General features: G+C 41.9%; 1 protein-coding gene across 1 annotated transcript in view; it reads left to right on the top strand.

The window, feature by feature from the left end:
* MAP1B (microtubule associated protein 1B) overlaps positions 1 to 12,297 on the top strand; it is a 126,059-nt gene that overhangs the window by 94,900 nt on the left and 18,862 nt on the right. The window contains exons 3-4 of the mRNA XM_036764284.1: positions 1,182 to 1,264; positions 3,201 to 3,341. Coding sequence (XP_036620179.1) covers positions 1,182 to 1,264; positions 3,201 to 3,341 — 224 coding nt within the window. The remainder of the gene's footprint in view (positions 1 to 1,181; positions 1,265 to 3,200; positions 3,342 to 12,297) is intronic.

Below are 12,297 nucleotides of genomic sequence, written 5' to 3'. Positions count from 1 at the left end.
TTTGTCTGGCAACCAATTGATCAGTGAATCAACAAGAATTTACTCAGTGCCCATTTTGTGCCAGGGAGCTTGCTAGGTGCTAAGGATACAAAGATATGAAGGAAATGGCTTAAAATCTCTAGATAGCTTATATTCTTTTTGTAGCAGAAATGTCTGTGTGACCCAGGGAATGTGGCTATGCCCTCTTGCTTTTCTGTTGAATGTTTCTTCTTTCCATGAAAAGGACAGGAAACACTGTGGTCAGTTCCTCCCCACCTCACCTCCCCCACCCCCCATTGCTCCTCAGTCCGTGAGGAAAGGATTCTGTATTAAAAAAGCCCATTTGGAGGCCATATACTGTTGATGCTGGAGGATAAGGGAGGGGTCCAGAATCAGGAGATTTCTGCCCAATATCATTATAGTGGTGATGTAGCCTACCCAAGTGGGAAAACCATAGGTAGGTGTGGAGGAAGGCAACAGAGTAAGGCAGAATTCATACCTTACTGATTTTTAATCTTTATCTTTGGAAGACTTTCCACCAGTGAGCCACATCTTTTTTCTTCATACGTTATATTTGCTTTTACATCAGGAGCCCCCCAAGGGAAATATGGCTGCCTTGCCCAGTGGAAAGATTTGCTCTGTTTCCCTGTGCTTTTCTCTGAGCAAAATTAATTAATTAATAACCCGGCAGTCTGTAAGCTTGCCTCAGACAGCCATTCTCGTTGGACTAATTGCTAGTCCGGGTTTTCTGGGTGACAGTCATTCCACAATGAGGCTCCTAATTAATCTCTGCACAGTTCTCACCAGAAGAAAGGCTGATAAGAAGAAACATCCCCAATTACCATGAGAAAGGAGATGTCAAGATCCCTGTCAAGTTTTCCTGGAACCCACTCCTTGCATCAGATGAAAATTGCCCCTAGCCCAGAGAGGCAGACTCACTATTAACTATGAAAGTGAAGGGCATGTGAAGGCTGAACTTCCTAAGACCACACAGACTGGATTCAGAGAGTATCTATACCGTATATAACATATCTGTGCACTCTTGTTTAATAACACTGATTATGGTTTCAACACATGTAAGATGGAGTAAGGGGCACCAGGTTGGAGAAAGAAAATTTTTTGCTGCCTCAAAATAAACACTTCTGTTGGTTTTCATTTGAAAAAGCTAAAGCTTTCTTTTTTCTGTGTGTTTATGCTTACAGGACAGAAAATTCTTCACCACCGAAGTGACGTTTTAGAGACTGTCGTCCTAATCAACCCTTCAGATGAAGCAGTCAGCACAGAGGTAAAGCCAGTCCAGTCAACAATATGATTCTGGGGCTAGGGCTCCTCCTCCTTTCCCGACCCCACTCACAGAGGGACAGGGCAAACACTGGATCTAGAGAAGGCTTAGAGGAGTAGGGGTGGGGAGGAAAAGGGACCCGAAAACTGTTGCTAGCACCCAGGAATGCACCTCCTCCAAGCCTACTTTCTTCTTATTTATCAGTGAAGAGTTTCTCTTCCTATATCCCCTCCCAGTTTATGCCCATGGTCAATCCTAAATTGGTTTCTCTGAATTTGACCCTATCTCACCTTTAGCAAAGCAAACGTTGAAGAAACCAGGGGCCAGAATTGGTCTTATAAATTCAGAGTTGCCTCACTTTGCTGGAGGAGGTTGGTGTGGTGCTGATGTGGGTGGGGGGAGGGAGGAATGGGAAGAAATCCTCCAAAGAACAGAACCAACTCCTCCGTTTAGAGAGTTAGAAGTGGGGGTTCAAGAGACATATGGTAGGGTGAGTGAATGTGGATCCCATCTCGAAGGTAGTGCAGGGACCCCCTGTATCACTACTCTGCTAAGTTTCCTCTTGGAGAAAATCAACAGAAGCCCCATGCTCTGAAATTCAATGTGTTCAAAGTGTGTTGTGAAATAGGAACTCATCTAAGGCTAAGAGTCTCATCTCCGAAGCTAGGGAATCGATCTGGCTCACGTTCCCATTTCCTTTATTATATGGAACACTATTTAGCAAGTGGAATGGCACTTGGGGCTCCAAGTAGCCCTAGTCCCTGGAGGCCTCCTTTACACTTTCACACCCCCTTCTCCTGGCTCTCCATATATCCTGTAGCTTGGCCTAGTGTGCTCACACGTGCTGAGATTGATTCCCATTTCCGCCCCTGACCTTCAAACTGGCAGAACCTCTTTGACTATCCATTAAGAAACAGGGTTGATGAGGAAAGTGATGTTGACAGCCATATATCAGTGACTTACAAGTCAGGAAGCAATTTTGTGGCTGAAAAAAGCCAGAGGTTTTATACATGAGTCTGCAGACTGCCTGCAGAAGCCGGTAGTCATGGAGGAAGCAAAGATAAGGTCAGGCATTTATTTTTTTTCAAGACTCTAGCCATGCCTTTGGAAGAGATAAGATGGTAGCAATACACCAGAAGGCACAGTGCACACAGCAGTGCTTCTTCCACAAAAGGAGGGTAAATTGAGTTGGCCCATCAAGGAGAGGATTGCATTTTAACGAGCCTGCTGTGTGATGGGGCTGACTTCTCCCATTAGGGGTTTTTGTTAAGGTATGTGGATATTTCTGCAGTATAGTCAGACTGGAAACCCAATTGAAGGAATCATTTTGCCCCTATTTACCATGAATATTTGTGCTGACCATGCTAAGACAGAGGCATCTCTTTGGCTACCAATAGAGAGGGATAGAACCTTCGCTGTCAGGGGCTGACCAAGTATGTGCACAGGTAACCTATTGCTGGCCAGCCTGACAGCTTGGGGATTGAAATTAGTCATGATATGTCAGGAGTCACATTAGTCGTGATTACTTATGATATCATACCGTGGCCAAGGAAATAGCAGATTCTACTGTACTTGGTGGAATTTGGTAGAGCTTTCTTAAGTCAGCCCTTGACTCAGAAGCCACATGCTGTTACTGGACATTTCAGAGTAGCCATGCGACATATGGATGACCAGTTGTAAGAGGACTGCCATTGGAAGGGTTGTCAATTATTATTAATACTTTCTTTGGTAGCTCAGAAAATAACATTAACAGACTTTCTACTGACCTCGGTGATTGGCCCTTAGCTGGAGTTGGGAATAGCATGATAATCACGGACAGCGCACTGCATGGACACCTTATGGGAGAGCAGAGCCACAGAATTCTGGGGTATCCTGCTAACTCCCAAGAGGTCCGAAGTCATGCCAGCCCATGGCCTCATCCGTCTCTCCTTGTTTTCAGGTGCGTTTGATGATCACAGACGCCGCCAGACACAAACTGCTTGTGCTGACCGGACAATGTTTTGAAAACACAGGAGAACTGATCCTCCAGTCAGGCTCTTTCTCCTTCCAGAACTTCATAGAGATTTTCACTGATCAAGAGGTGGGTTCTTGACTGGAAAAGGCACATCATTCGTTGCGTTTAAGCATTAAGTATATTGTGTTGGTTCGGCTTGACAATATAAGGTTAATTTGGGTAGCTGGGTGGTGGGGGTGAGGTGGATAGGTGGCAAGACAGTGAGAACATGCCCTCCTATTGGAAATGAGTATGGATGTGGCTGACATCTGATCTAGTTTGCATAGGGTATCTCTCCGACAGATTCTTAAAGCACTGATTCATTCTTTTAATCAATTCTCATAGTATCTTTGTGATTTAAATAGGAGGTAGGCATTCTAATCATTTCACAGGTAGTAAAACCGAGGTCCAGAGAAGCCTGGGTCATAGAGTAAATCAGTAATAGAGCTGGTAAAAAAGGTGTCTTGTCCTTAATTCCAGCAAATCAGAATTCTCTTAAATCATAACCATTTAGCAGGCAATCTCACTCTTCTGAGTCTCCTACTACTAGACCCTTCAGGTCCTTAAGTGTGGCCTTTTGACTTAGTACAAACTTCACAGAACAAATTCCCCTTAATAAAAGGATTTGTTCTGTAAAACTTGGACCCAGTCAAAAGGACCTAGAAGGCCACATGTGGCCTTGAAGCTGCATCCCTGTTAGATATATCTTAGCTGCCTGTTATTTTTAATGCCTAATCTCTTTGTGTGGACTTGGGAAAGGTGATGAGATAGTATAGAAAGGGGAAGATGTGTCCACTGGCCAGCAGAGACCTGCACGTAAGAGACAAATCCAAAGGATAAGTGAGCAGAAGTATCTGACTTAATGCCAGACCCTCAGTGCTTCTGGTCCATTCACATTTTGAATGAGGTGTCATTTATGATACGAATTTTACAAAACCACATCCAAATGGGATAAAGGATTTTAATTTGTCCCAGATTGGAAAACCATCAGAACAGAGGGCCTGGGCTAAGCTGACAGCATTCCCAGAATGTGTACTTCTGTCTAGAACGGGCAGCTCCTTCATGTCTATTCTAATGCATCAGTCCGAATCAGACCCAATGTCTTTGCCACCACAAGCTCTCGCCTGCCAGTGGCTGATACATAGCAGATACTACGTGGAGGGGCTGACGAATGAACTGCTTCTTCTTTTATATAGTGTTCCAAAGAAGTCAGGCTCTTGGGTTTCTAGGTACTGTGAAAGACCCAAATATCTGTGACTTAACTGTGTGTTATTGCAGTGTCTCCTTAAGGGTTCTGGGTGTGCTTTTTTCCCTGACTGGCAAGAGCTGTAAACAAACTGTCCAGTCTCATTTGGTTCACCTGAGTGCATTTGGAACCCCACCGGTCAGCTGATATAACTGGACTTCTCTCTCAGTTCTCCAGGCCAGAGGGGAGGAACATTTAACTTGTAGCTTGAAATCCCACATTTCATGAGGTTTGGGGCCACAAGCTTCTTAGGGCAGAGGACACAGCCTGTGGAAGTGAGAGATGGGCAGAGATAAAACAATCTCTAAGGTCCTTTAGAACTTTAAAATACTATGTCGATAATAACAACTCACATTTACATGGTACTTCTCTCACAGTTATCCTAGAAGCAAAGTAAGGAAAGAAGTATTATTCCTACTTTACAGATAAAGAAACTGAGTCATTAAGTGACTTTTGCCCATGTCACAAATAATAAGTATCAAAGGAGGAGTTTGAGCAGAAATCACTTGACCCCAGACTCTGTCCCACAAAATCATGTTACCTCCCCTTGAATATTCAAAGCACTGAACTTGGACCTCAAAGACCTGAATTCTAGCCCCAAGTCTGCTGCATATTGCCTTCATGATCTTGGCAAAGTCCCTCACCCTCTCTGAGCTTTGGTTTTCCATAAAACAGTGATCCTTGTAACATCTGCTGTTGGGAGGATCAATGAGAACATGAAAATGCTTTGTAACAACGAAGCTCAATTTACATAGACAATTTTTTTAAACAAACCAGACCTGTGGTTTGTAGACAGTTTTCGGTGAGGAACGCCCTCCACTCAAGCGGGTCAGCACCTCCTTTGCAACTGAGAAATTTGCCTGGGACTGTGAGAGGTTAAGCGACTGGCCTAGGGTCAGCTATCCAGTACATAGCAGACATAGGTCCTTAGGTCTTTCGATCATGCTTGCCTGCATGTAAACATAGGCTATTATTGTGACCATTGCTATGATTCTGCAGTTGAATCCCTCCATTTCCTCAACCTCTGGCACTTCACCTGAGAACTGATGATTGTTTTATGTCTTCTTTTAAGTTAACAGGGCTTCAATTCTCACTGCAAATGCCCCTATAACCCCTGTGTGAATGGCCTTTGATACTCTGAGAGCAACATATATTTTAGTGCTTTGTAGAAAGAGCCATACCCTTGAAAATTAGTTGTTCTGAGTCTATCTGGGAGATATTGAGCACTTTCCATACTTTCTGGTGGAGAAAGGAAAAAGCAACAGTGACCTAGAAAGTCTGTCTTAGGGTTCAACTTCACGAGAGTTTGCCTGGTCCACTCAGTGTCCACGGTCCAAGTCGGAATCTTCCCACTCAGTTATAGGAACAATCTTTCAAATACTTGGACAGTCTTGTAGTAGCCCTGTAGGGACTACATCTCGTGCCATGACATCAGAATTTACTTCGTTCATAGTAAGGTTACAAAGAGAGAATACCTCAGGAATAGAAAGAAGTTTTCTTAGCTGAGATTCTAAATGAAATAAATGTCATATTCAGTCACCGGAGGCCTGTAAAAAAATTTTTTTAAGAACATGTAAAATGGTTTGTTTGGGTTGGAACTACTTGTATGACCTTAGACTAGTCACATATTCCCTCCCTGAGTTTCCTCAAATGGAAGTAAGTAGTTTGGGCTAGCCCATAACTAAGGGCCTTTCAAGCTTTAAACCTTAGGGTCTTAAATTTATTAATGCACGAAGTTAGAATTTGAGGGTAGTGAGGTACTTCACAGGAAACTGGAACAGCAGTGAGAGAAAATGAAAGAGGAAGCCAGATTCAAAATGGAAGGATGTAAGTTAGAAATAATGAAGAAATGTCTTTAATGTTGGTTGTCTTTGGAATAGGTTGTGGAGGGAGCTTACTGCCTTGGTCATTGAAGGTTTTCACATGGATAGGGGTTGGCCTTGGTAAGGAGAAGGACCACCTCATTATCAGAAACTAGAGGAAATAGGCCAGTAAGGAGTAGAGCTACCAGCTTCTTCAAGCTACGATATCTCATCATTGTTTGCTTAATTTTGTATTACCAGGGGCAGCTAGGTGGCACAGGGGTAGAGCACTGGGCTTGGAATCAGGAGGATTCATCTTCCTGGGTTCAAATATAGCCTCAAACGCTTATTAACTGTGTGACCCTGGGCAAGTTACTGAACCCTCTTTGCCTCAGTTACTCATGTGTAAAGTGTGCTGGAGAAGGAAATGACAAACCACTCCACTATCTTTGCCAAGAAAACCCCACATGGGCTCATGAAAAGTCAGACATGACTGAAATGACTCAACAACCACAACAAAAGTATTACCACTTTCTTCCCTCTCCCCATCTTTGTTTTTAAATTAGAGCAAATTATAGTTAATTTTCTGTCTTATCACAATGAAAAATACAGTAGAGGCATCCTGCGCTGTTGCAAAACCAGTGTTGTTAGTCACTGGAATTAACTCCAGTTGGAAGTAGAGATATGGGACTGGAAAATCTGTCAAGAACCTCCACAGCCCTATGATTTGGTGATCTTGTCAAAAGGTCCTCATACATTGAAGAGAAAGGAAGGGACCAATGCTGAATGTGAAAAACGTGCTTGTTTCTAGCAAGAAACAAGCTCCCATCAAAATTCCATTCTCATTATACTTTTGAATCTTCCCAAGTGAAATGTAGATATGGTTTGGTCCTCTCTATACCTATTTTCCTAGTTATAAAAATGGAAAGTGGAGGATTGTTTCGTTCAATTCAATAAGCATTTGTTAGATACCTGTTAAATTTAGAGCAACGTGCTAGGCATTGGGGCCAAGATTAAATAAGACAAAAGTCTTTGTCCAAATGCACCTTACAAACCAGTCGGGGTAATAGAATACCAAAATAACTATAGGACAAAACAGACCATGATGAATCCACAAATGTTATGTGAGGTCCAAGGAAGGAAATATCATTTCTAACTGAGGAGATTAAGGAAAGCTTCAGGGAGAGGGTAGTGTTTAATGATGGGTCATGAAAATGAACAGGATTTCAACAAGTAGAGAAGAAATGGAGGTATGGCATAGGAAATGATGGGAACAAGGCATAAAAATGGATCTCTGGCGTGTCCGTTGTTCGTCCAGATCATAGAGTACATGGTGAAATAGTGTGAGATAAAGCTGGAAAGAGAGGGAAGCAGCATGACTTGAATGCCAGTCCAACCAAAGAGTTTGAACTTGACTTAGGAGGCAAGAAGGAGCCATTAAGGATTTTGAAACAGATCTCGAAATGAGGAATCTTAAGATGATTGTGACCTAGGTGCTTTGAGGCTAAGTGCTTAGCCTAGTGACTGGGAGTAAGACCTAGAGGTTGGTATAAAAGATGAATTGAAAAACATGTGGGGAGGCAATGAAAGTTATTCTAATTCAATGCAAAGGTGGGTTGTCAATGGGGTAATAGAGTGGTGGCAGTGAGAATTGAAAGTTGGGGGGCGGATCTAAGAAATATCAGACAAGTACAATGGACATATGAAAAGTGAAAAAGGAAGACTTGAAAGTAACACCTGTGTTACCAACTTGAGTGACTGGGTGAATAATGATGATTTGTAATATTAACAGAAAAATCAGGAATTTGGAGGGAGGTAGATAATTTTCCCTTTTAAGGGAAAGATAATAAATTCTCCTTTGGATGTGTTGAGTTTGAGATACTAGTTGGATACCCAAAGAAAATATCCATTGAGTAGCTGGAAATTTTGGCCAGAAACTCATGAGAGAGGTCAAGAGGTTTAGATTTGGAGCCATCTGTGTAAAGGTGATATTTGATGATTTGCCAAGGAAGATAATGTAGGAAGAGAGAAGGGAAGAAGAGTGTGTCTAGTGTGGAGAAGAGTGACTAGTGTGTTCATATCAGCTCCCAGATCAAATACGAAATCCTCTGTCTCGTATTCAAAGATTTTCATAATTTAGTTCCTTCCTGTCTTTCCAGTCTATTCACACCTTAGTCCTTGCCTTATCCCCTGTGATACAGTGATACTAGCCTCCTAGCTCTTCCTCCCACAAGACACTCTATGTCTCATCTCCAGGCATTTTCACTGGCTGTCCCAATGCTAGGAACTCTGTCCCTTCCTTATCTGTATCTCATGCCCTCCCTGGATTTCTTCAAGTCCCAGCTACAATTGCATAGGAAGCCTTTCCTGATCTCCCATAATACTAATGCCTTCCATCTGTTGATTACCTCTAATTTATCCTTTAAACGTCCATTTGAATATAATTCTTTGTGTGTTGTCTTTCCAGTTAGACAGTAAGCTTCTTGAGAGCATGGATTGTTTTTCGCTTTTCTTTGTATCTTTAGGGTTTAACATATAGTGTCTGGAACTTGGCAGGCAGTTAATAAATGCAAATTGACTAACTGAAATGCCAGGTCAAAGAAAATGAGGTTCGGGAAAAGATCATTGGATTTGGTATTGAGTTCATTGGTGAACAATGAGAGAATAATGGCAGGGTTGTGAGTACAGAATCCAGATTTCAAGGGACTGGTGGGGTGAGTAGGGGGTGAAGAAGTGGAGATTTTTGGCTTAAAGGTATTTTTTCATGAGGTGTAGCAAAAAAGAAGGGAGGGATGGTACAGCTGTTCAAGAGGGCACAGGCAGTTGAGGGAATCCTCTTTCAGATGGAGGAAAGCTATATATTTGTAAAGAGAAGAGATCTAGAGGAGGGAATGGGGTTGTAGGAAGGAACAGGAGAGAGAGAGAGAGAGAGAGAGAGAGAGAGAGAGAGAGAGAGAGAGAGAGAGAGAGAGAGAGAGAGAGAGAGGATGATTCATTGATTTCATGCATTGAGGTCCTGAAACCATCAGAAAAGGGATGAAATCAAGGGCACAAGTGGAGGTATTAGCCTTGTCAAGGATTTGGGATGCCTCTTTTTCTGACTCAGAAGGAAAGAAAAGGACTTTACAAGGAACTGAGTTTTTAAATTATAAAGGGACAGAGTTGAAGGAGCTCCTGTCATATAGCCTTGATAGTCTTCGTAAAGTACAAGGTGAGATCACCTGCTGTGAGATTATATATGAGGTAGGATTGGTACCTTGAGGATGGAAGAAAAAGTTTGAAATAGTCACGCACTGTAGGGGATAAGATAAGGAATCAGTGAGAGGTAAATGACTGGTCCAACCCTTATTGATTCCCTATTTTAGCGAATAATTGCGAAGCAGCATTGAGGGACCTGCTGAGGTTAGATGGCATTCATTTATAAGGGATGAAATCAGCACAATTTTATAACTCCACAGCAATGTAGGCCATCCTGAAAGCAGGTTGGAATTCCTCAGGCTTGAGGATTAACAGGCAAGGGTGACAGAAAGTGTAGAAAGTTAGAAATTATAAGGCAGTGGATGTTGAATGTAAGAAGTGTCTGAACGCAAGGTCAACCAATAAATCAACAATCATCTATTAATGCTAGGTACTGGCAAGACAAATAAAAACAATAAAACAATTCCTACTCTCAAGGAGATTACTTTCTTTTTTAAAATTTTTGTGTCTTTAATTTTATTTTCAGTTCTGTATTTTCTCCCTCCCCACCTCCTCTACCCATTGAGAAGGCAAGCATTATGATACTACATGGAACTCATGTGAAACATTTCCACATTAATCATATTATGAAAAAAAGCAAAAACAAAATTAGTGGGAAAAAATATGCTTCCATCTGCATTCAGATTTCATCAGTCCTCTCTCTGGAAGTAAAGAGCATTTTTTATCAGGGGTCCTTTGGAATTGTCATGGATCATTGTGTTGATTGGAGTAGTTGAGTCTTTCATGCTTGGTTGTATTTACAATATTGCTGTTACTGTGTACAATGTCTTCCTGGTTCTGTTCACTTTGCATCAGTTCATATAAGTCTTCCCAGATTCTTCTGAAACCATCCCCTTCATTATTTCTTACAGTACAAAGCTCCATCATAATCATAGGTCACAACTAGTTCAGTCATTTCCCAATTGATAGACATGCCCTCAGTTTCCAATTCTTTGCCACCACACACACACCCAGATATAAATATTTTGTACACATGAATTCTCTTCCTTTTTCTTTGTTAGGAACTTACTTTCTAGTGTGAGGAGGTAGTAATTTATGTACAGAATAAACATAAAGAATTGAATAAATACAAATAAATACAAGATGGTTAGGAGGGAAAGGAAGGGAAGGCACTAGCATGGGGGGAGATTAGGAAAGGTTTCATGTAGAAGATAGTACTTGAGCTTTGCCTCAAACAAAAAGAAGAGGTTGGTTAGATAGAGGTTGAGGAGGAAATGCATTCCAGGCATGGGAGATGACCAGTACGAAAGCATGGAGATAGAGATGGAGTGCCTTTGTAGTGTGGGGAACAAAATAAAAAGGCTAGTTTGGCTGGATACAAAACTATAGGCAGCAAGGGGAGAGGAGGGGCAGCGTACAATGAGGCTGGAAAGATAAGTTGGAGCCAAGTTCTGAAGGGCTTTCAAAGCTAAACAGCAATATTTATATTAGGTATTAGAGGCAGTAGGGGACCACTGGAGTATATAGAGTCAGGGAGTGACATGGTCACCTCGGCACTTCCCTTTGGCAGCAGTATAGAGAATAACCTAGAACAAGGAGAGACTTGAGGCAGCAAAACCAACTAGCATGTGGTTTCAGTAATCTGGGTAAGAAGTGATGATGGCCTGAACTAAAAGGATTTATGTGTGAGTAGAGAGAAGGGTTCAGTTTTGAGATGTATTGTGGAGGTAATCAAAGCAAAATTTGGTACCTGATGATCCTAAGATTATGAATCTAAGAGACTGGAAGAATGATAATGGCTTTGACAGAAATAGGCAAGTTTTGAAGAGAAGTAAATTGGTGGGAACAATAATCTATAGTTGACATGTCAAGTTTGAGATGGCTTTGGGATGGGCAGTTTGAAAAGTCCAGAAGGAAGTTGCTGATGCTGAACTTTATAGAGCTCAGGGGAGACTAGGGCTAGATATATAGATAATTGTGAGTCATCTGCATAAAAATGTAATCAAATGGGAGCTTGTGAAGCTACAAGAGAGAGTGTAGAGAGTGAAGAGAAGGGGGCCCAAGACAGATTTTGAGGGAATACCCATTGTTGGGAGTATGCCGGCCTAGAAGCCTGAGGATGGGTTAGACAGGTAGGATAAGAGCCAGGATGGAGTAGTGACATGAAAACAACTTAGAAATGGAACAGGCCAAAGATTCCTTTCTGATCAACCCTGGGGTCAGGCCCTTGAGTGGCCACTGTACTTCTAGCCTGGGTGAGATAGCAGAACTCAATCAGAGAGTAAGAGACAGAGAGACAGAGTGAAGTACACTGAGTTGGATAGAGCTGCCAGGGGTTATAATTGAAAGTGCAGGAAGAGGGAGTAGGGGCATGTAACTTTGTTCTAAGGTGCTAGATAACAGGAATTGAAGAGCATAGATTAGTTTGGCACATTGACAGGATGGGGAAGGGGAATTATTATGGAGATAGAATACAATCAGTGGAGATATAGAAAGAGTTACCCAGATTCTTTGTTGGATGCAGTGTTGGCAAAGTAGCATCCTTAACAATCTGACTCCTGGGTGGTCTTAGGATGTCTTTTGTCAAAGCCAGAAGGATACCAAGGCTAAAGCACTATAGTCATGCAATACTTTGTGGCCAACTAAAGAAAATTATATGGGCTCCAGATCAAGAGAGCTTTTTCTTTGGAACCAAATGAAGGAAAATATTAGATATTGTCTTTCCCATGATCATATTTGGAAAGAAGCTAAATGTGGCTACATTTGGTTTCTCTCCAAATATGATCATCAAATAAAA

This window comes from Trichosurus vulpecula, chromosome 1 (genome assembly GCF_011100635.1).
Source record: "Trichosurus vulpecula isolate mTriVul1 chromosome 1, mTriVul1.pri, whole genome shotgun sequence".
NCBI classification, from domain to species: domain Eukaryota; kingdom Metazoa; phylum Chordata; class Mammalia; order Diprotodontia; family Phalangeridae; genus Trichosurus; species Trichosurus vulpecula.
The sequence above is the reverse complement of the archived record's forward strand: the minus strand, read 5'-3'. Positions and strand labels throughout refer to the sequence as shown.